Source organism: Tachysurus vachellii, chromosome 26 (genome assembly GCF_030014155.1).
Source record: "Tachysurus vachellii isolate PV-2020 chromosome 26, HZAU_Pvac_v1, whole genome shotgun sequence".
Lineage (NCBI taxonomy): Eukaryota > Metazoa > Chordata > Actinopteri > Siluriformes > Bagridae > Tachysurus > Tachysurus vachellii.
The window spans coordinates 12549488-12571568 of NC_083485.1; the positions used below are offsets into that span (position 1 = coordinate 12549488).

At 36.2% G+C, this 22081-nt stretch overlaps 1 protein-coding gene across 2 annotated transcripts; it reads left to right on the top strand.

The window, feature by feature from the left end:
• Positions 1–2192: 2192 nt before the first annotated feature.
• pax8 (paired box 8) lies at positions 2193–15419 on the top strand. 2 transcript variants are annotated; one of them, XM_060862890.1, is made up of 12 exons: positions 2193–2305; positions 2727–2835; positions 6088–6253; positions 6555–6752; positions 6860–6936; positions 7053–7178; positions 8207–8376; positions 8661–8781; positions 9149–9391; positions 9958–10059; positions 12459–12545; positions 14473–15419. In XM_060862890.1, exons 2-12 carry the CDS (start codon positions 2814–2816, stop codon positions 14541–14543), a joined length of 1383 nt encoding a protein of 460 aa, XP_060718873.1. In that variant the 5' UTR covers positions 2193–2305; positions 2727–2813; the 3' UTR covers positions 14544–15419. The 2 variants fall into 2 exon arrangements, with proteins under 2 accessions (XP_060718873.1, XP_060718874.1); XM_060862891.1 differs by having other exon boundaries at positions 2230–2305; positions 2699–2835.
• Positions 15420–22081: the final 6662 nt, after the last annotated feature.

Below are 22081 nucleotides of genomic sequence, written 5' to 3' on the forward strand. Positions count from 1 at the left end.
CTGTTTATTATCGATCATTATATCAATTTCTATTACTAGCCTTATTATTTTATACATTCTGTTCTACTGTTTATTTCATCTTTGAAACAGCCTACAGTGAATGAAAGCGAAGTTAAATATCTACAACTTACAAATCCATATTTTTCAACGTTCTTTGGTGAGTATAACCGTGAAGCTATTTTTATACTTGCTCCTCTTTCACTCCTCATACCAGTGCGGCTTATAAGTTAAACTTTTACGTGCCTAGTTTTCCCTTAGTTGCATCTTAAAAAAACAAAAAACAAAACAAAACAAAAAAAAAAAAACAGAGACCTGGTTCATAGTCATTAAATCGTCCATTTACAAACAGAAACAACTGGGGAAAATATTCATGCAGACATTACATTCACTGTATAACAGTTGTATTTATCTGTTATCATATTATATTCAGGTTGGATAACCATCTCAGAGTTTTTAATCCCATGGTAAACTCTGGATAACCTTGTGTCCGCTTCTCTCTCTCTCTCTCTCTCTCTCTCTCTCTCTCTCTCTCTCTCTCTCTCTCTCTTTTCTCCTTCGCCCACAGCTCGTCCCGAGGCAAGTACTCTTCGTTCGCCCCATCTACACTTTAAGGGGAATTTTCCACCTCTATTTTTTGTTATGATGTGCTTTAATCCTTCCTGACTCTTGTATTTATTTCAAAACACGCACACTTTTGTTCTGCAGCCCCACACGGCTTGCATAAGTAAAATCGGGCCTTTGGTGGGGTTTAGAGATAAGATTTTAGGGAAGCGAATATGTGCGCCTCCACTTTACGCACAATGTATCCAGATATATATGTATATAAAATATATTAATAAAATCATTATATTATATATATATATAATTCGATATTATTTAGATTGACTAACTCCAACACTCCAACATATGGGTTTCTTGACGAAAAAAGTCACTTTCGGCTTAACATGTCTGCCTGAAGTCAGTGTTACAGACGCACGACGCTCTGTTATGGATATATGAAGACGATTTATGCTGCACGCGCCAGATGGCAATAACTCGCGAAACAGGGTTGCAGCGTGAAGCGCTTTCAGGTGTTATGTTTGTTTTAGAGAGGTGTAAGAACAAGCTAAACCGTGTCAAAATTCACAGGAGTCCGCACTATAGATCTCTCTCTCTCTCTCTCTCTCTCTCTCTCTCTCTCTCTCTATCGCTCTCTCTCAGAAGACCAGTGCTATCAGAAATATAATAATAATAATAATAATAATAATAATAATAATAATAATAATAATAATAATGATTACAATAACAATAATAATAATAACAACAACAACAACAATAATAATAATCATTTAACTTTACATTTCTTACATAGCTCATATACATCTTTTTTTATACATTTCCCAAGCGATAGTTGTGGCCCTACAATCTTAGGTTAAAGGGTACTAAATTGCACCTTTTTTGGGTGGTAACATCAAAAGATCAAGAGTGCATGCTTTTACCTGGTTAGGTAGATTAAGTAGATTAGGTAGATTTACTTTTTAAAGATTTAACTTTTACTTTTAAAAGAAACATTCTAAAGATTAAATGAGACAAAGGAAGATACCAAAATTTGGTATTACATATTTTTCTAAACAATGGTTTAAAAGATCTTAATCTCTGATATGACAGCATGTGCATTATATAAACAGATAGTGCACAATATTATGCAGGTAGTTTGCTAGAAATAGGAGGTTTACGGTATGGAGCCTATTTGATGTAATGACACATCGCTGCAAATCAAGGACTAAATTGTGTGTAAAAATGCACGCCGTAGGCCTAAATGAGGCGGCGTTCACACAGCCCCGGGAGTCGTGTCACATCTTCTCTGAAATCTAATCAAAGGCAGGCTAAACGCAAACAGCCCGGATCACTGACAAATATTTCCGCAAACGTTGACGTATCGCTCGGTCACTGCGCGAGCTGTCGTTGCCGAATCAGCCGCCTGTCTACAGATTCCCAGTCAAAATCACGCCTCTTTTCTTACAACATCAAGCCTCACGGACCGCCCATCCACATCCATCGTCCAATAGCTGGACTGGATCTCCTGACCGGACCGGTGCCGTGAGAGGCGGCGGGATAAAACCACACATATACACACACATCCACGCGCACACACACGCACACTTACGGCTGACAGCTGCTCCTGCACATCTGTGCTCTTGTTTCGAGAAGCTCATATATTTCATACACTATTTCTCAAACACTCTCGAGGACATATATAGAGATTTGTTTTTAACGTGCGTCGTCTGTCCTGGATCAATACGCACAAGTCTCCAGGACGCAGAAGGTAATTATAATTGTTTTGTTTCCTTTCTATTTTCTTTCTCTTTTTTTTATATTTATTTATTTTTTTATTTTTTGCGCCTATGCGACTTCGGCTTTCGTTTCAGTTAACGAGCGTTGGAATGGATTATTTGAGGTCGCCTATATGCCAACGTGAAACCCAAAAATAACTGCAAACTTCTAGCATTGCAACCCGAGTTAAAACTAGTGCCATGGAGTAATAACGGGCTTTGATTAAACTCCACAACCTGTGCTCTAAACACTGCTGTAAACAGGCTCATAAACAGCATAAAAAGCAGAATTTAAAATGCGGCATGGCATAAAACAGATTAAGACATCCGACAATAAGACATCTTTTAACTAGAAAATCAATGTTTACCACTATGTCCTTTTGCAGAGCATTTAAAGGAGCGTTTCCATTCCAGGCGAAGCCTCATATGGACTAAAAGCACCCAAATTAAAGTGACACTCCGACTTTTACCCCAGGACTAAGCGGCCCACATCACTGCACAATGTCCAACACAACCGGCAGAGGTAAACAATACGAATTACATGTTTATTCTGTGCGGTTTTAAATGGATATAATCATTTTAAATGTCTTAAACAAGCTTTAAAACAGGCTACAATTACGTAGATGTACGGAGTAATAATAATAATAAATAATCACTGTCTATTTCTGCAATGTCTTTTTTATTAATGTGCATAATATTAATAGCCATGTCTGCATAAAGAGCTAAAATTATTAGAATAAATTAAACGTATATGTCTGATATTCTGATATACTATCCTCTAAAAAGCTTTTGGAATGTAGATCATTTTCTAGACATAAATAAATTTCTACAAAAACTGCTAGAGAAATTCTGTTACTGTGACCTAAATTTCTATAATCATTAAGGATTTAATTCCAATAAAAAACCTATAAGACTTTAAAAACCATGTTTAAACGGTGCTCCTGCTCATTGAAAAAGCTTTAAATACTCCACTTTCTTCAGAAATAACATCCATTTAGGAAGAATGTTGTATAAAACAATCTCAGGTGCTGTTATTCTTGTGATCTTGAGACTTTGTGTTCATTACAGTGTTCCTGTGTGTTTTAGTTTGTATTTTATATGCGCATGAATTAAGGGTTGAGGATTGATTTTTAAAACCTTATTATATTTAAGGCCTGAAATATTTAACATTAACAATAAAAAAAAAAAATTTGAAATGCAAAAAATTGAAAAAAAAAAAAGTCAAATGCAATGATAAACTGTCAGAAACAAAATCTTTAAACTTTTCCTACAGGCAGACTGGAATAGTTAATTTAAGTGGTATTTATGTAATAAACATATTATAGTACAATATATTGAGACAATCCACGTACATTTCGGTTGCATTAATTATTTACTGTATTACACTTACAATTTTTATTTATTTATTTATTTATTTATTTATTTATTTATTTATTTACTTTTTTATTTATTTGTTTGTTTGTTTGTTTTATTTTTTCATTATTTAAAAGGCAGTTCCTTCTGGTTGAAATGTACCGTTTTGGATTTCTGTAATAGTCCTTCAATCAAAAGTTAAATGATGACATTTTATTTATAGCCCGATTTTATTTACAGCTCTTTGTGGGAAAAGATTTAATATCCTCTGAAAATGGCATTTTTGTGGAAATGATAACGTTGGTTTGCTTCAGATTTTGGGAGATTATCTTGAAACATATATTTTCTATATATTCTAAATCTTCTGTCTTCCTCTGGTAATAACATTTACTGCAATTGCATTGATTGGAATCTATTAGCTGTATCGTTTATTATCTAAATTGATGGTGTAGAGACTTTAAAAGATCTTTTTGGATTTTTCCATAATTACCTTAACAAGCATATCAAATTCACCAAACGTGCAGCAGGGATAAAGTCAGAAATAATGGACAAATGATATTATTGCTATTAGTTGGACAACCAGGGCTATAATGGCTCACATAGACATATTCATATTAGATTTGAAAAGATTTCTTTTTAAATGTATTTTTCACATAATACCGTTCATATCCTTGCGTCATAAAGCGTTATAAGACGGATCTAAGAAAAATATATTTTTTAAAAATAAGTGATGAGACCGCTTCCAGGCCATATGCTTGTGTGTGTGTGTGTGTGTGTGTGTGTGTGTGTGTGTGTGTGTGTGTGTGAGTGTGTGTGTGTGTGTATGTGTGTGTGTGTGTGTTTGTATGTGTGTGTTTGTGTGTGTGTGTGTGTGTGTGTGTGTGTGTGTGTGTGTGTGTGAGAGAGAGAGAGAGAGAGAGAGAGAGAGAAGGCGCGCGCGGTGGTCCCTTGGGGTGGCACCGCTTTAATATCCTGCCGCTTGCTGAAGCTTGGCGAGGAGTTTTACACACTCGGCTAGCAGCGTTAATGGTGCCGTTTGATGTGGAAATGAAAGCTGGGGGGGGGAGAAAGAGCTAAAAGGAGACACAAGGTACTGAATAGGCGAAATTAAAAGCAAAGAAATTCTAAGCGAGTTACTGATGTTACCACAGTAGGACTATTTTATTCTCTTATTATTCTCGCTTTAAATATAACTTTAGTCTCATTATAGACACTGGTGGTTTTATTTATATGTATTAAGCTAAATATTATTGTAAAATTCCTTTTTTTAAAAAAAAAAAAAAAAAAACAGGCCTAGAATTTAACTATTATTATTCTTAACTGAGCTTCATTTATTAATTTCACACAAGATATTGTATTAAATGGTATATGTATTAGCTTATTTTATAATAATAATAATAATAATAATAATAATAATAACAACAATATGATTGTTGTTATTATTATTATTATTATTTTATGTTAAAAACTTCTATAGCAAGGAAATACATTTCTGAGACCGTTATAGTTGAATGAAAATGATTTATTATTATTATTATTATTATTATTATTATTATTATTATTATTATTATTATTATTATTATTATTATTACTACTAAACGCCTATTAGGTAATTAGTACCTAAATAAAATAAAATAAAATAAAAAAATCGCAAAACAAATGGGTCGTTAATTTGAAAAAGCTGAAAGAATTTTTTCCCCAGTGGATTTACAGTTACGCATATTTTCTGTAACACTAAATTGGCATGAATAATAAGAACCAATTCGTAAATTTCACACAAATTAATTAGGAAGAAAAGCCCCAACCACTAACTCTGATTTTAATCATTCATCACATTTAAAGAATGAATTTCAACAGCCCAGAATTCACACTGTATAAAAAGACTTAATTCATTGACAGAAGTCTGCTTTTGGCTTTTTAAATACTGCTATGAAAAGAAGGTGTGTTACTTGTGCCTGAGTTAATGAATAAATGTTTTTCCATGTAACATACAGACTTATTTATATGGATGCTAACACTTTTAGATAATAATGTGTTGTTTGTTTGTTTGTTCGTTTGGCAGATAAATGGGGAACAAATTTTATTCACACAACCTAGAGTGTACAGAAGCTTTTGTGAGTCAGAATTAAACAATGAATTCATTTTCAGTTGCAGACTTTATTTCTGTTCAAATCATATTTGAGTGTCCTTTTAGAGAATAGAAACGAATGAACATATTTTAATTTGCAAAAATGACTCTCCAGACCACTGACTGATTTATATGTCATCGTTGGCTTGATAAATCTCTCAATTCTGTATTTATGTCACATGCCAGGTGTATTTTCAGCCCGAGTGATCTGGTAACTGTTTCATTGCAGAATGCAATCCGGTCCAATACAGGTACCATGACATTTATGTTTATTCATCCCCCTCTCTCCCCCAGGTCATGGGGGTCTTAATCAACTAGGTGGCATGTTTGTAAATGGACGCCCGCTCCCGGAGGTCATCCGGCAGCGCATTGTGGACATGGCTCACCAGGGTGTTCGGCCCTGCGACATCTCCCGTCAGCTGCGGGTCAGCCATGGCTGTGTCAGCAAGATCCTGGGCAGGTAAGAGGCCAGAAATTGAGTTTAGTCTTTGAGACAGTCTGAAGGGCAAGTCAAGGCATGGAGTATACAAAACAAGTCAGGACATTAAAAATCAAATCAGGACTGTATCTATGGTCAGGAGGAAATGAATACATTTGTTGAAGGTGTTGACAGTAGGCTACTGCATGACAGCATACTCATACTCAGTTATTAAAATAACAATAAGTTATTGAAATAACTTGTGAACTTTGTGAACTTGCATTCCTTTCAACACAATAGGCTTATTACTAAATATTTATTTGCCCAACTATGCCCATCTCAGATACTATGAGACAGGAAGCATAAAACCTGGAGTGATCGGTGGCTCGAAGCCAAAGGTGGCTACGCCAAAAGTGGTGGACAAGATAGCAGAGTACAAGCGGCAAAATCCCACCATGTTCGCCTGGGAGATCAGAGACAGGCTCCTGGCCGAGGGAGTGTGTGACAGTGACACGGTTCCCAGCGTCAGTTCCATAAACAGGTAACACACGAAGAACAAATGCACAGGAAAATGAGCAGAACCCAAATTCAGCTATGGTTCGTTCTAACATAAACATATTTAACACCATTGGTTCCAATGTATTTCAGGATCATCCGGACGAAGGTGCAACAGCCATTTAACGTGCCCTTGGAAAGCAAAAGCCTCAGTCCAGGTCACACATTAAGTAGGTGCCATTAATTCCACAGTCATGCACTCAACTAAAATCCTCCCAGCCTTTAACATGTTGTTAATTATTTCCAGCCTTTCATATTTATTCATGCTTGTTTTATATCTTCACAGTTCCAAGTTCAGCCGTCACCCCTCCCGAGTCACCTCAGTCTGACTCTCTGGGTTCCACCTACTCCATTAGTGGCCTGCTGGGTATTCCACAGGCAAGTTCAGACGGCAAGAGGAGTCATGACGACAGTAAGCACATGCTACACTTTAACACGGTCCACTTTGGATAATAGTTAACTGCTGCTTCTCAGGATTAAAAGCAATAAGGGCGAAAAACTGAGTTGTCAAGAAGAATTAAACATCATGAAAATATATACATGTGTATATAGTATTTGAAAATGAATCCAGGAAGTGATATATATATATATATATATATACGTATATATATATATATATACGTATATATATATATATATACATACATACATATATATATATATATATATATATATATATATATATATATATATATATATATATATATATATATATATATATATATATATATTCTATTCAAATTCCAAATGTTAGGGAATATTGGCTTTCCCGTCCTTTCTCATCAAAGGCTCTCTTTCTCATCAAACGTCACGCTACCAACATCACAAGGCTTAAACGTGCTTTTTCCGAGATATATGAACCCACATGCTTTTTCGCTCATACACAGTGCAGCGTAACACAGTCAGAAGAAAGCGCTACCCACCCTCTTCAACATCCATCAGCTCAGAGTAAACCATCTATAAGATTATTGAATCTATTTCTAGAAATATGTTTTAAAATCTTTGGATTATGAGATTTGCTTTAGTATCATTTTATAACAGGAAATACTAGATATTTTTGACTACACGCAAGGTTGTTCCACTTGCAAAGATGTCATTGTCTGGGAGAGAGAGAATGTGCTCTCTAGCATCCAACAGTAAACCCTAACGTCTAATTAAATTCTTTAAAATAAGCTCTAACTGTAATATATAAAAGTACAAAAGATCTACCGTTAATAGAACCACCCCAGTCTCATGGTTAGTCAGTCTATGTGAGTGTGTTCTGGTTGTGTATGAAGAAAATCATCCATTTTTAATGACATTTTTATTCAGATACCCCTCCAACATTTTTGTTCAGTATGTCAACATAACACACTGTAACCCTTATCAACCATATCTACTGACAACAAACAGTTACTTATTGAATTATTCAGCTCTATGATGGTGTTTATCTTCTCCCAGGTGACCAGGAGAGCTGTCGACACAGCGTAGACTCTCAGGGCAGTGGAGGTGGACCAAGGAAACAGCTGAGGCCTGAACATTTCTCATCACAACACCTGGACTGCGGCTTCGAGCGGCACCACTACACCTCCGACACGTTCGGTTCCACCAACGCTGGCAAGACTGAGCAGGTACATACTGTATAGCACAGAAGAGGACTTTCACTATATAGCGTGACATGAAATATGAAATCTATTCATATAAATACGTGACTAAATTTTCACCATTTACCATCATGACTGTGGCATAAGAAAAAGATGGAATAAGAAATGTTAGTAAAATAACCCAGAATCTATAAAAATAATTTCTACTGTATATTAAAAAGAATCTGTCATTTCTTACGGTTACAGTGATTTCTTGATGGTCTTATTTATCTATTTTTTTATTAAATTTTATGCCTTTTTTTTTCTACCAGCCACTGTATCCCCTCTCTCTCCTCAACGGAAGTCTAGAGGAAGGCAAGAGCAGCCTCGCAACATCCAGCACCGCCATTGGGCGAAACCTAGCAGCACACCAGGGCTACGCAGTCGTGACAGGTGATGATTGGCCAGATAAAAAAAAACCCTACTCTAAAACCAAGCCAATTATTTCTCAACACAATACCTGTCATAATAATCTTATGCATGAATAAGCCGGTCACTGTGCTAAGTGGGTGGCTTTACCCTCTCTTGCTCATTCATGCATTATGAAATAAAATTAGCTAATTACGTTGACCTATAAAAGCAGGTGCAGAGGTTTGCATATCACATCTTGCGTCAGTCAAATCCTCTCCATTATTTCATCTGCTTAAATCACAATTTTGTTTGCTGCTTCCAAATCCCATTGTCCACTTCACTTTCATTTTAAGTTAACACCATTATTTCATTCTCCCACCTCTCCATCACATGCATGCCTCCACCTCAGATGCCCTACAGCCCCTACCCATCTGCCTGAAACAGGAAATGTCACCAGACGGGGCCAGCTCAAGTCCTTCGCCCAACATTATAGCCAACTCTGCCTTCTTGGAAATGGGCGCCATATCAGCCCCGTCGCCAGCATCCGTGGGTAACGGTGGCAGCAGCTCCATGCATTTCTCTCATTCCTTCAACACATTTCCTCATCATGCACCAGTGTACAGCCAATTCAGCAGCCAGTCTCTCATCACAGGTAAAAAAAAAAAAAAAAAGTCTAATTCCTTTTTAAACCATATTTCCATACCATTTTTCATCCACTAGCTAGTTGGCACTAACTTGAGAACTATGAAATCTCAATGGATTATATTTGAAAAAAGGGACAATAAAGTAAATAAGTTCATTACATTAATCTCTTTGTTCATGACATGTTACGGATGTGTCTGAAAAACATCATCTGAAATGGAGAACAGATCTATAGAGTTTTTCCAAGCTGAGCTAAAACAAAATCATCCCCAGCGTTGCATCTTCATATCATTCTGTGCATTTTTATCACCTTGCACTTGTCCTCATATAAAAAATCCATTTGTTTTCTGCACAAATATACCAGTGTTGCCAAAAATCTAACTGTATATTGATGTCTTTTTGTCTATTTGCATCAATTCTCCCATCTTTATTTTTTTGCTTCCCACTAATTTATGCGTTGGTTCAATATTGTAATAATATCAGCAACAATTTTTTAACACAATCCATCTTTAGAATACTAAAACAACTTCAGACAACATAAAACACTAACATACACATTTATTTTTTTCCACACAGGCCGAGACATGGTGAGCTCCACACTTCCTGGATATCCTCCACACATTCCATCAGCCGGACAGACGAGTTACTCGTCCTCGGCCATCACAGGAATGGTAGCAGGTACTGATGACGTCTTATAGCACACACTTTATATTCAAATGAATAACTGTCCTGGATGCAGATTGTGAGGTGGATATTAAACGTTAATCTTAATATTATTATAATATATTGTCATCTGTTTAATTTCTAAAAATAGAATACAATTAGAGTGATGAGATGAAATCGGTCTGGGGAAGGAGAGAAAAGATAAAGAAAAAAAAAAAAAGACAATCTAGAGTGAGAAAGAGAATGCTTAACAGGAAAGAGAGGTGGGTTAATGAGTAACCTGCTAGCTTTGGTAAACTGCATCGTGCCAGAGGGCGGACCCTGATGCCCGCAATCTGCCCCGTCAGAAGCCACTAACCAACCCCCCACCCCAACACCACCCAGCCCACACATTGCCATGGGAACTATGAGGCCACACAAAGGGAATAGCGATGGTAGCATCTATGAAGGTCTTATTCTTAGGAAAAGGGCTAAAGAATAGTCAGTGTGTGCACATGAACATGTACATATACTGTCTATGGAAGCTAAACAAAGGACAACTCTGGTCTGTTAGGAATGTGTGGTGTGGTGTGGTACGACACAGTGTGGTGTAGTGTGGCGTGGTGTGGTGCGGTTCAGCGAGCCACTCTGTTTTTTTTTTTTTTTTGAAGTCTGTTCTCCGAAGCGCGAAATGAGAGGGTCTGATTTATTATTTTTTCTGGTGGGCTTGCTGAGAGGAACGTTCATACACAATTACTCCCCAAGCCTCTGTGGTGTGTGTGTGTGTGTGTTGGGGGGGTGTTAGGGAGACTAAGCACGAGGGGAATCAATCCAACTGACATAATTACCAATTAGATATTGGAATGTTTAAAGAAACGAAAAAAAGGAAAAAAGCAACAGCAAGAGCACGAAGGGTTAAAGAAGGAAGAGGAGGGGGAAAGAAGGGTGCAAAGTGGAGAGCAAAGTGGTGGTGGTCGTGGTGGTTGTGATGGTGGTGGTGGTGTAGCAGCGGGGAGGGAGGGGAGGGGTTGGTTGGTGACACTTGAGAAAGGACGCCGGAGGTGGCTAGGTGTACGCACCAGTGATTTTTACCCTCCCAGCCCTCCACCTGGTCGCGGGATTAATGGTTTACACTGTGCTCTTAACCGCCGAGTGAATGATGTGCTAATACGGAAGAAGGACAAACAGGCATCCATAAGTGCCAGGGAAACCTCACAGCTGAGAGAGTGCTGCTAAGAGCAGTTATGTAGTAGACAATCATTTCAAATTAAACGGCAATATTGAATAAATGAGGCAAGTTGGTTGACAAGCACAAATAAATCTGAAGTGTCTTTTTCACCTAAAGTGTTGACGTTCCGTAAAGTGCCGCTTGGCCAAGCTGGGAATTTACACCAGAGTCTGCGTTGCTTTTATAACTTTATACTGTATTCTTTAATTTTCTACTCATGATATACCAAATATAGCAACATTTATCAGAATAATTCACACAGCCTTAGCTTAGCTTAGCTTCAGAGTGGATTTGACAAGAGTGTTTGCTGTTGTTTAGCTACCATTTTTAAAATGTACATTTCCCTAATCAGCATAAATGCTTGTTGCTTAGCCGCTGTATGATCCAGGGTGTGTAACGTAATTTATCTCAAATATACTTCAAATTTTATAAAAGAATAAAGTAGACCCCATATTACGAAAGGTTGTAAAATCTAAGTGTATGTAACATCAATGCACTACAAATACTATACATTTCTTTCCAAGAATTTTCTATCAATTTTCTTACATTTTGAAATCTAATGGTACAGCAAGGTCCTGTTGTAAAACATGCTTTGTTGTACAGTAATTACTGCTGTTATGTGACTTACACAATATTCCAATTTTTATGGAAAAAATAACAGGAACATTATGGGAACGTTAGCTTTGATGTTGCAGCATGTTGATGTTTAGAATCGTGTGCAATGTTTGCATGCTGTACATTACAAATTTGCAAATTCAATTTTCAAAAGAAACAAATTTCGACTTATTTAGCCATTTCATACATAATACTACAAATGTTATTTAAAACATTCTATGAAAGTTCTTAAAATACTATTCCTGAAAGCTAACGGCTTATTTGTGGTCTGTTTTTTCCAGTTACACACAAAATATTCCCAGTTAGACAAACATTACGGGAACGTTACGTAACAATGAAGAAGATGTAGAAATGTTTGCATACGTTTATAAACATGAAAGAGTTCGCTAAATTAAAATGAACAGCAATGCAATAGTTTTTAAAGATTAATGGCTATCTGGAAAAATGATATTATCTAATCGAACAGGTATTACTCTAAAGTTCATAAGAATGCATATAAAACTTGTATTAGATCTTTGTTCTTTAATCTGTAACAGTGCGTGACTTGTACCCTGGCTTGTAAAAGTGCTAATAAAGTGTGTGTCTCTTACAGGTGCTGAGTACTCAGGCCAGACTTACACACACTCACCATACACATCTTACAGCGACGCATGGAGATTCACCAACTCCAGCATACTAGGTAAGCCATTCAAAAACCAAAGAGGAAATGTAAAAGTATGACCCCTATACTTTTCCTTTCCTACGCAATTTTCAGTAAACCTTCATTAGTTATTTACGCAGACGGATTACTATACACCTGCATGTGCAGTGCCCTTAAGCCATATTTTTTTCTCTAAGGACGTTTGGAAAATTACTGATGACCTGTACACAAAGTAAAGGAGACCTTTGTGTCATGCAGCTCTCACACAGTTTCAGTCACATGCCATCCCATGGACCACACACACACACACACACACACAAATGTTTGTCTCTGTACCCTTGTGTAGACTTTCCAGTGACTTAATAATTAATACAGCTAACTAATGCTATACCAAATCCTAACTCCAACCAAAACATGAATAAAAAGAGGGAAATTATGTTGATTTTAATTAAAGACTGCCGAAAAAAAAAAAAAAGCTTCCTTTGGGATCAGCCTAATGTCCTCATAAGGTCAAAAGTGTGAGATGTTCCTATCATCACACACACACACACACACAAACACACACACACACACCTTAATCTGTGAAAACTGTTGCAAGTTTGTGTATTTGGCTCCAGCCGTTTTAGAGGACATTGACAGGACAGTCATAAGACTATCGATAACTTTGGACTTTTGCAGCTTACATCAAATTATCATATGATAAAAATTCAGAATTCCGTATCGTTGATTTGAATATGATAAATTAAAAGACTTCCTTATTCAAGAAGATTGACGTCATAGCAAGCCGTTGCTGAAGAATGCGTTCACTTTGCTATAAAAACACAACAGTAGCTTTATAGCTTTATACCTATGCTTCTGCTAGAATCGTAAAGCATCTAAATCACTGCTCAATCCTAACATCCTTTAGTACTGTTTGACCTTTTAATTTGCTAGTAGACATTTGTAATGATTAAAGAGTAATGATTTCTAATGATTTCCTTTTGAGTCTCTCTCTCTCTCTCTAAGGTTTCTTGTCTCATCTTGTCTTCTGGACAATCTCACCTCTGGCTTGCTGAATTTACTGAATGAATATTTAATGAGAGTTATTATTGATCAGATTCAAATATATTTTATTTTCTATTCCATCAAGATTAAAGATACTAGAATAATTATGATTTTGATATTGATACAACATCGATCTTGAGTATTTTAATTACAATTTTGACATTGGATGAATGTATTAATATATTAATGTATTAATGAAGAGGGCTGTAGAGATGTCATTTTGGTAAACAATATCATTAATTCACTTCTTATTACATCTTATATAAAAATTGACAGCACTAAATAAAAAGGATCCAAAGTGTTTGTAATTTTTGTACTTTTTTTTTTTTAATCGTTTCAGTCAAGGTGGCTTTATTATCATTTTGAAACATATAAATCTTGTACAAAGTTCCTCCAGGATGATGAGACTAAATAGAACTAAAAAAAAAAAAAACAGACACAGGACTAAATAAAGTTTAAGACAGGTTTAAGATTTGTAGGTTACCTGTCACTTGTCTTTTAGTCACAGTTGATGTGTTATTGTTTTCTACCTGTGATTACTCTTAATTGTATACTCCTTAATGTCCTTATTATTATTATTATTATTATTATTATTATTATTATTATTACTAATATTATATACTATTATATATTATTATATATTATTTTTATTATATACTATATATATATATATATATATACACACACACACACACACACACACACACACACACACACACATTTATGGCATTTAGCAGAAACACTAATTATATAAGGATATAATATCTACACACAGTGTATATATATATATATATATATATACACTGTGTGTAGATATTATATCCTTATATAATTAGTGTGTTGAATGTATATTCAACAGGGAATGTATATTCAACAGGGATTGTTCATTCTTCACCCCTAAAATCTCTCTTTTCCCCTGCAGGTTCTCCATATTACTACAGCTCCGCCTCCCGCACAGCTCCACCCACCACCACTGCATACGATCACCTTTAGCAGCAGACGTTCGATTACTGAATAAGAAGCAATATTCATCCAAGTGCACATGGTTTTGTGATGGTGTATTCTACAAATGACCTTCATGATGGGAAGCTCTTGAGTAACCTAACAAGGAGAGAGAGAGGAAGAGAGAGAGAGAGAGAGAAAGAGAGAGAGAGAGAGGGAGAGGGGAAATTTCATATTCAGCGACTGAAGAAAAACGGATGTGAAAGGCACGAAAAACAGGCCAGCATGGACAATTGTTTTGTTGCCTGAGACTTTGGTTGATTATTTATTCACTTCATTGACCACCTTCGACCAAACGCACAAGTCTATCCGTCTGTTTAAACAGCCATCATGTCTTGCCCCAGGTTTTTGAACCAAAATGCATGGCGCAACAGCCAAAGATCTTACTGCAGGTTTGCTTTCAGACCTTAACTGCGTTCATGACCTGTGGTGCATGAAGAACAAACCCAGAGAGCCAGCTTTTTTTTTTTTTTGTCTTCAGGCTCTATTCTTCTATTTGTTCCTCTTTCTCTCCATTTCCCTGGGCTTATAAACCTTGTAGGATTGCAGCATTTGTAGCTGTTTCAAGTTCCATATATTTACTTTCCCAACAAAAACAACGTGATCACCATTTTCAACTACAGCAAGAAAATCAGCTGTCAATTTAAAGACCATTACAAAACGCCTGCTGGTTATGTCGGTGGGATAATGTGTAAATAATGTAGAAAAGTAAAATCCCTTATTAAAAAAAAATCCCTTTTATGCTACAAATAATTAGGAGTGGAATTTATGGGGATAAATTAGTACATTGTAAGAGAAGTTGTAAGAAACCCTTTTATTTTCTCCCTCCCATATGTACTACATTTGTTGTCAAATGGTTTTGCTAAGACCCGTGATTAAACTATTCCTTTTTATTGTACTGTGAAAGATATGATTAATCAATTTCTACAGAATTATTTTTAATGAAATAAAGCATGACAAAAAAAATAAATAACCTGACCTTTGTGGAGGATTTTAATGGATGGCAAAACTTTGTTTTATAGCATCTAATCATCTAAGCATCTAACCAATTTTGTCTAATCATACGCAATACTTCTGTCAATAACCTGTTATTAATTTTGTTTATCAATTTTTAGAAATGAATAACTAATTATTTGTTGAATTTAAGTTTATGTTTCAGATTATACAAATTTCAGAATACAAATTCACAACATTTTAGGAGTACTGAAGTCTGGATAATTCTGATGTTTCAGAATATTTTCTGATATTTAATGAATATGATGATAATTATTATCCTTAAAAAAAAGCATATACTGTACGGTTTTTCGTTATTTTTTGCAAGTCAGCAACTTAACAGATACAAAGGAATCAAATCAACGATCCTGAAAAAACCCACACATCTGTTTAATTAGTTTCTGCATGGCCTACTTTTATTTGCAATTATTCCTCCTTTGCTGCCTCATTACAATGTATGCGACTTTAGGTAGGCTACGGTTCGGCGGTGCGAGTGTCCCACCTGCACACGGCAGCAGTAGCAGCCCGACAGTTTTTATGAGAAATCTCATCTTTTGCACTACAATTGGTTAGTAGCTCTTACTCACTTATTCAGTTTCCTTCAATTTACTGTGCTGTGTTGATGAGATGTTTGTAATTAAACCATGCAGGAATGCTGATGTGCTCAATATCATCATGCTGAGATGACCAAATTTTCATTAGGCCTATTTCATTTGATCTATCATAACCTGAAGCTATAGAATCTTGGAATTTGTTTAGAAAATTAAAAGTACAGACCACAGGTAGAAATACATCCTGGATGGTTCATCATCCACACACACATTCACAACGTATTCACACCTAGTGCCATTTTAGCATAGGCAATTCGCCTGCTCCAGAATCCAGAGAAAACCCACAAAGACATATATGAAACTCTATACAAGTTTATATGTTAGTTAAAACTAGAGGATTTCTTACAATTGAATTGAACTTACTTATGAATTGACATTCACTGTCCACATTAATAGGAATGCCAGTACATCTGCTGATTTGTACAGTGATCCAACAATTCAATCGTCTGGCAGCAGCGCAGTGCATACTGTAACACCATGCCATGTACAGGTCAAGAGCTGCAGTTCCACTAATTTTTGATGTTATGTTTCACTAATGTTACACTAGAATGAAGAAAAAGTGTGGAACGATGGCTTATTCTTGGTATCAGATGGGCTGGTTTTTTTATTGCTGATCTCACTTAGCAGTCTTTAGAGTTTCCACAGACTTGTGGGAAAAGCAAAAAACATCATAATATCACAGACATCATCAATAACCTGACTGGTTTGAGCCAGGAAGTCTGTAGTAACTCAAAGTCAGACTGGGAAAAGCCCTGGTCATATGTTCACTATGACATCATACTCCAGAGAAGTTACTAAATTACCAATATGTGATACAGTACATACAACCAGAACTACTGTATGATTATAAACATAGTATATTGATTGAGGATGGCTTTGGAAATATAGGAGAAATTAACTGACACTAGAGACTTTTTTTCGATAGATAGATAGATAGATAGATAGATAGATAGATAGATAGATAGATAGATAGATAGATAGATAGATAATGCTAAACAAACCTCCTGAGACCAAAAAAAAACAAAAAACGTTTCTATAATTTTCTAAGTAAACACCTTTTGACCAATCAGAGAACAGCAATGTGGGAAGCGGTAACTTTTCAACACAGAACCTATGTGCCAAGCTAGCTAAGCTAGTGTCTTAACTTAGAAACAAACTAAAAAGTTGTGATTGCTGCAAAATATTTTGAAAGCTAGGATTCTGCTAAAAAAATCCTTTAAAAAATGATGTACATCGAGACTCAAATGTCGCTGAAGAGATATGGTGAGACAAACAGAAAAAACGAGTGCTAATTTTCTCACAGATAGTAAGCTAGCTATTGTGGATAACTGGAAGAAACATGAAGGTTTTAATGCATTACACATTTTTATACTCTTGTAGACATTTATGTAGGTGGAGGTGTGTACATATCTGACAATTCTGTGATTTTATGAAGAGTTATAACATTTTGAAACTGTTATTTTGGCTGTGTTTGGATTACATAAGCTGTATAAGCTAAATGACTAACCCTGTAGTAAATCACAGCTTTACACAAGAAATGAATTAGCATTAATAAAGAGTGTATTTATTGTGCACTGGCTTTTAGTTCTGAGATATTTAACTCATCGTTTTATTTAGTTCAGACAAGCTTTATCAGGAGTGAGTTATGAATAAATAAGTGCACTAGACAGTGTACCATGCACTAGGTAAAGCAGGCAGCTTATTTTTGTCTTGTTTTTACCACCGCCACTGGGTTTTGATCCTGGCTTTGAGTTAAATTGTTCCATCTGCTAAATGGAGCACTGTTTAATTGACACCGTGTTTAATTGCTGCATGATATCCCTCTTAAGCTTGAGTCACTCGTTAAAACCCAGCACTGGCTTTTTATTCCAGCCTCTCTTTGTTCAAGCTCACTTTTCTGAAGCCACTTTTGAGCTCTGACACCGTTAGTGCATAAACAAAACAATGTTTTCAGTGTGAAAGCAACAAAAATGCTTTTAATGTAAGAGTCACTGTTTTTTTTTTTTTTTTCATTTATGTAATGTGTATAATGCTTGTTTTGGGTTTTAAAACTCTAGATAGCTGACTTCTAGGGCTGTATGGTATTAAGTGGAGTGGCTAGGTCTATAGACATGAAGTGGCAAAGTAGTGTAAAAGGCTACAGTGATGATTTAAATCAACAGGAGCTCTCGTTGAGAGAGAAAACCCGAAGCTTGGAAAGTTTTATTTCAAGGGTGGAATTTGTCCATCATTACCACCTATCTGGCACAGATCCTGGCACAAATAGTATATTGTGATAATTTTGCAATATATTGTGTTTATACTGTATATGTGATAAAACAAATAGATGAGTCTATGATCAAAATAAATCATTTTTAACTTTGTAAAAGTTCATTAGTAAGTCTAAAAAGCTGAGAAGGCATAAAAGAAACAAAAAGGCCAATTCTATGATTTCTAAAGCACAGGCTTTTAAATAATACAGCATCTACAGCCATCTTCAGTTTTGCTTCAGTTTTAAAACCCATAATGTGACATGCATATCAGTGGAAGATTAAGGAGCAGGTACAAATATTGTAGATATGGATGGACAGAATGGACAAATGGGCAGAAAAGAATATCTTTACTACTTCGAACTCACTTTGAATGTCACTGCTTATGTGATGCCAATGCCTAATACAATGCCGATCACAGACCTAAACAATGAATGTTATCACATAGTGAATTTATTGGAGTCATCTCATCCAGTGTGACAAGAACTAATTTTAAAATACAGCTGAAATCACACAGCAGATTAACAAACAATATATTGTGCAGCTCTATCTCTAACAGCATCTCTCCTTGTTCCTGCTGTTCCCCCTCCCTCTCTCTAGTTCCTCTGTCCTATTAGCAAGGTGGTGTGGGCCATTGCTTTGCTAGTAATGAGCACAGCAGCACAATATGGGCACCAGGCCGGAACAGCTGAGGGAGAACAAAGCCAGCAGGATGGGGCTGATGCACAGGGTAACTACCTTTGGCAGAAAGTGTGTGTGTGTGTGTGTGTTTGGAGGGGGCACATGTGCTACTACATTACAGGGTCCAAATAAGAGACGCACAGAGGCCCCTTGAGAAGCTCCTGCCAAAAAGGCAGTCTGGTCTGTGTGTGTTCATGCACCGTGTGGGACAATGAGTAGAAGGAGCGTCTGAGAGTTTACACTCTTCTGTCCCAGCCTAGTCAACTGGAAACTTCTTCATTTGTAATCTTGAATTGGGGCATTTGACAACATCAAACCTAAAATTCCACGTTAGCATTGTCTGTTATACAATGTTTGTCTGGCGTAAATGAATTAAACCATGCTGTTAGCGGAAATGGTGAATGGCAGCTTGGGAAAACTGAGGTCATCCAGTGTTTGAAGGGAAATGAAAAGTGACGGCAGCTATTTTGGCCTCAAGTGAAACACTTAACCCAGATTGGGTGAGTGAACATAGTTGCACAGAGCTCATTAATATGAAACCTTGTTCCTTTGTATTGACAATTACAGACAGATTTATAGACAACGGTAATTAGTGAGAAATGTTTGGGTTTGAAATTTCTGATAATTGCACTCAGGATGGTCAGTAGCCTGTGTGTCTTGTAGAAATTCGCTGTTCTGTGTAACTTGGAAAGAAAAATATTCGAGAGCCACAAGGTTATGAAATTTAAGAAACAGTGTGCAATAAACAAACTCATGTTAAAAAAAAATGGAAACTCTAAAGAACCCTGTGGAGAATTTAAATGACTCCCTGTGACCAGTTCATTTACCAAGAACCCCAGGGGCAGGAAGTCCTATTGACTAGAGACACCACAACAGACAAATGAAACAAAGCACTTGTCCCTCTCTCTCTCTCTCTCTCTCTCTCTCTCTCTCTGTCCCCTTCCTCCCCTACACACAAACTTACTTTTTCATACACTCTTACCTGGCTAGAAAATGTCAGGTATCAAATGTAGCCCTTAGGAAATGTTGTTTTGTTTGAACTTTTGACTTTTGATGATTTTTTTTAAGGTAAACTGGTAGCTGGAAGGTCTCAAAGGTACCGGTTAAGAAAAATAGCTTGGAGCCATTTTTGTTTGGATAAAAAGGATGCAATTAACGTTATGCTTGGATTTACAAAAAAAAAAAAAAAAAAAATCATTAACGTGCCTGACAAATCATATTTATGAGCAATAAAAAATTCTGCTCTCTGGATATTAATAAATTCAATATATAGTTTTTAAATTGGGAAAAAAACTCTTTTAAATTTCAGACATCTGCACAACACAAACACAATACATGGTATGTTGTTATAGGAAAATAATCAACGATACATTCTGAAAAATATGAAGTTTTTATGAAGGACCTTGGAAAGAAGATCCATGTGAAAAAAAAACATTTCAGTTGGAAAAAAGAAAAAAGGCAAAAAATAGATGAAATGTTGTTTGTCAATCAATTAAGTTTTTTTTATTGTTGTTATTGGGTTTTTTTTTCTTTTTTTGTGTTCTTAGTGGCACCTTTTTTTAAAGGGTGGAGTGAAACAGCCTGACATGAAGCAAGGTCACTGAGACTCCTCCCACAAAAAACCAGCATCATAATCAACAATCAAATGTTTTTTTAATCTGTGTATGTGGAGCCTCCACTAAGTCCCTGTCTACATTGTTACTTTAGAGATAATAAATTATTAGAACTGATCAGAAATTGAGAAAGCAGCAGTGTGAAATAACAAGGTATATCCAATGAAAAATTAGTTTTTATATATAATAATACGATATTATAATAATAATATCATAATATGATATATTATGTTATTCATAACTGCATCGATCTGGATTTTCAGATCCTCTCTATAGAGATTACACTATGAAGAAGTCTGTAGTGAACTATGCGGTGCATTTGGTCCTAACTCCACAGAACCAACTGACATTGCCCTGGAAGCTATTTTTGGGTAAACACGTGTTGAGTTTGGAAAAAATGCCTGAGCTGAAGGGATTACTTTTTCCATGGCTCAAAATATTTTCCAAAGCAAACTTTAGTATCTGCTTGTAAGATCAAGAGTCATTATTTGGCATGTGTACAGCTCATTGTGTGTGTGTGTGTGTGTGTGTGTGTGTGTGTGTGTGTGTGTGTGTGTGTGTGTGAATACAATCACAGAGGTATATACATACATACATAAGGATTACATGTACAGTATAAATACCAGAGGCAATTACAGAAAATAAATAGAAGCACAGTAAAGTGATACACAGAAATTAGCATCAGTATGCAGAGCAGTGTTGAGGGAATGACATGTGATTACCATTCCAGTGTGTTTATTGACTGTTTGATGGTCTGGAGCTGGGACAGGAGCTGCTGTAATTCACATGTGTCAGTAGTGCTTTTTGGATGGCTGCAACTAAACATTCTGTAGAGACAGGTTTATTTGCCTGTGATGATTTTAGCACACGTTACTGATGTGAGTTCTATGTGAGTTCTTCGTTAGTAAGCAGAACAACCCTGGTACAGATGATACGTCATGATACATCCATTCAAGATGGTACATTGATAAAAAATGAAAGTCGAAGCCATGCTGAATTTCTCATGCTCCACATTTAGGGACTATGTGAAGTTTCTGGAGATTTCAAGTGAGAGTGTTACATCAATCTATATAGTGGTGCATCATCCTCAAATATCTACTCTACTCTCATCTGTACTCTACACTTATATCTACTCCACTCTCATCTCTACTCCACTCTCATCTCTACTCCACTCTCATCTGTACTCCACTCTCATCTCTACTCCACTCTCATCTCTACTCCACTCTCATCTCTACTCCACTCTCATCTGTACTCCACTCTCATCTCTACTCCACTCTCATCTCTACTCCACTCTCATCTCTACTCCACTCTCATCTCTACTCTACTCTCATCTCTACTCCACTCTCATCTCTACTCCACTCTCATCTCTACTCCACTCTCAT

Bases quoted from the DNA above. Each gene is read 5' to 3' on its own strand.
- pax8 (XM_060862890.1), top strand. From the start codon at position 2,814: ATGTCCAACACAACCGGCAGAG. The intron at 7,179-8,206 runs GTAAGCACATGC...ATCTTCTCCCAG, and splicing joins CAAGAGGAGTCATGACGACA to GTGACCAGGAGAGCTGTCGA. The intron at 10,060-12,458 runs GTACTGATGACG...TGTCTCTTACAG, and splicing joins CATCACAGGAATGGTAGCAG to GTGCTGAGTACTCAGGCCAG.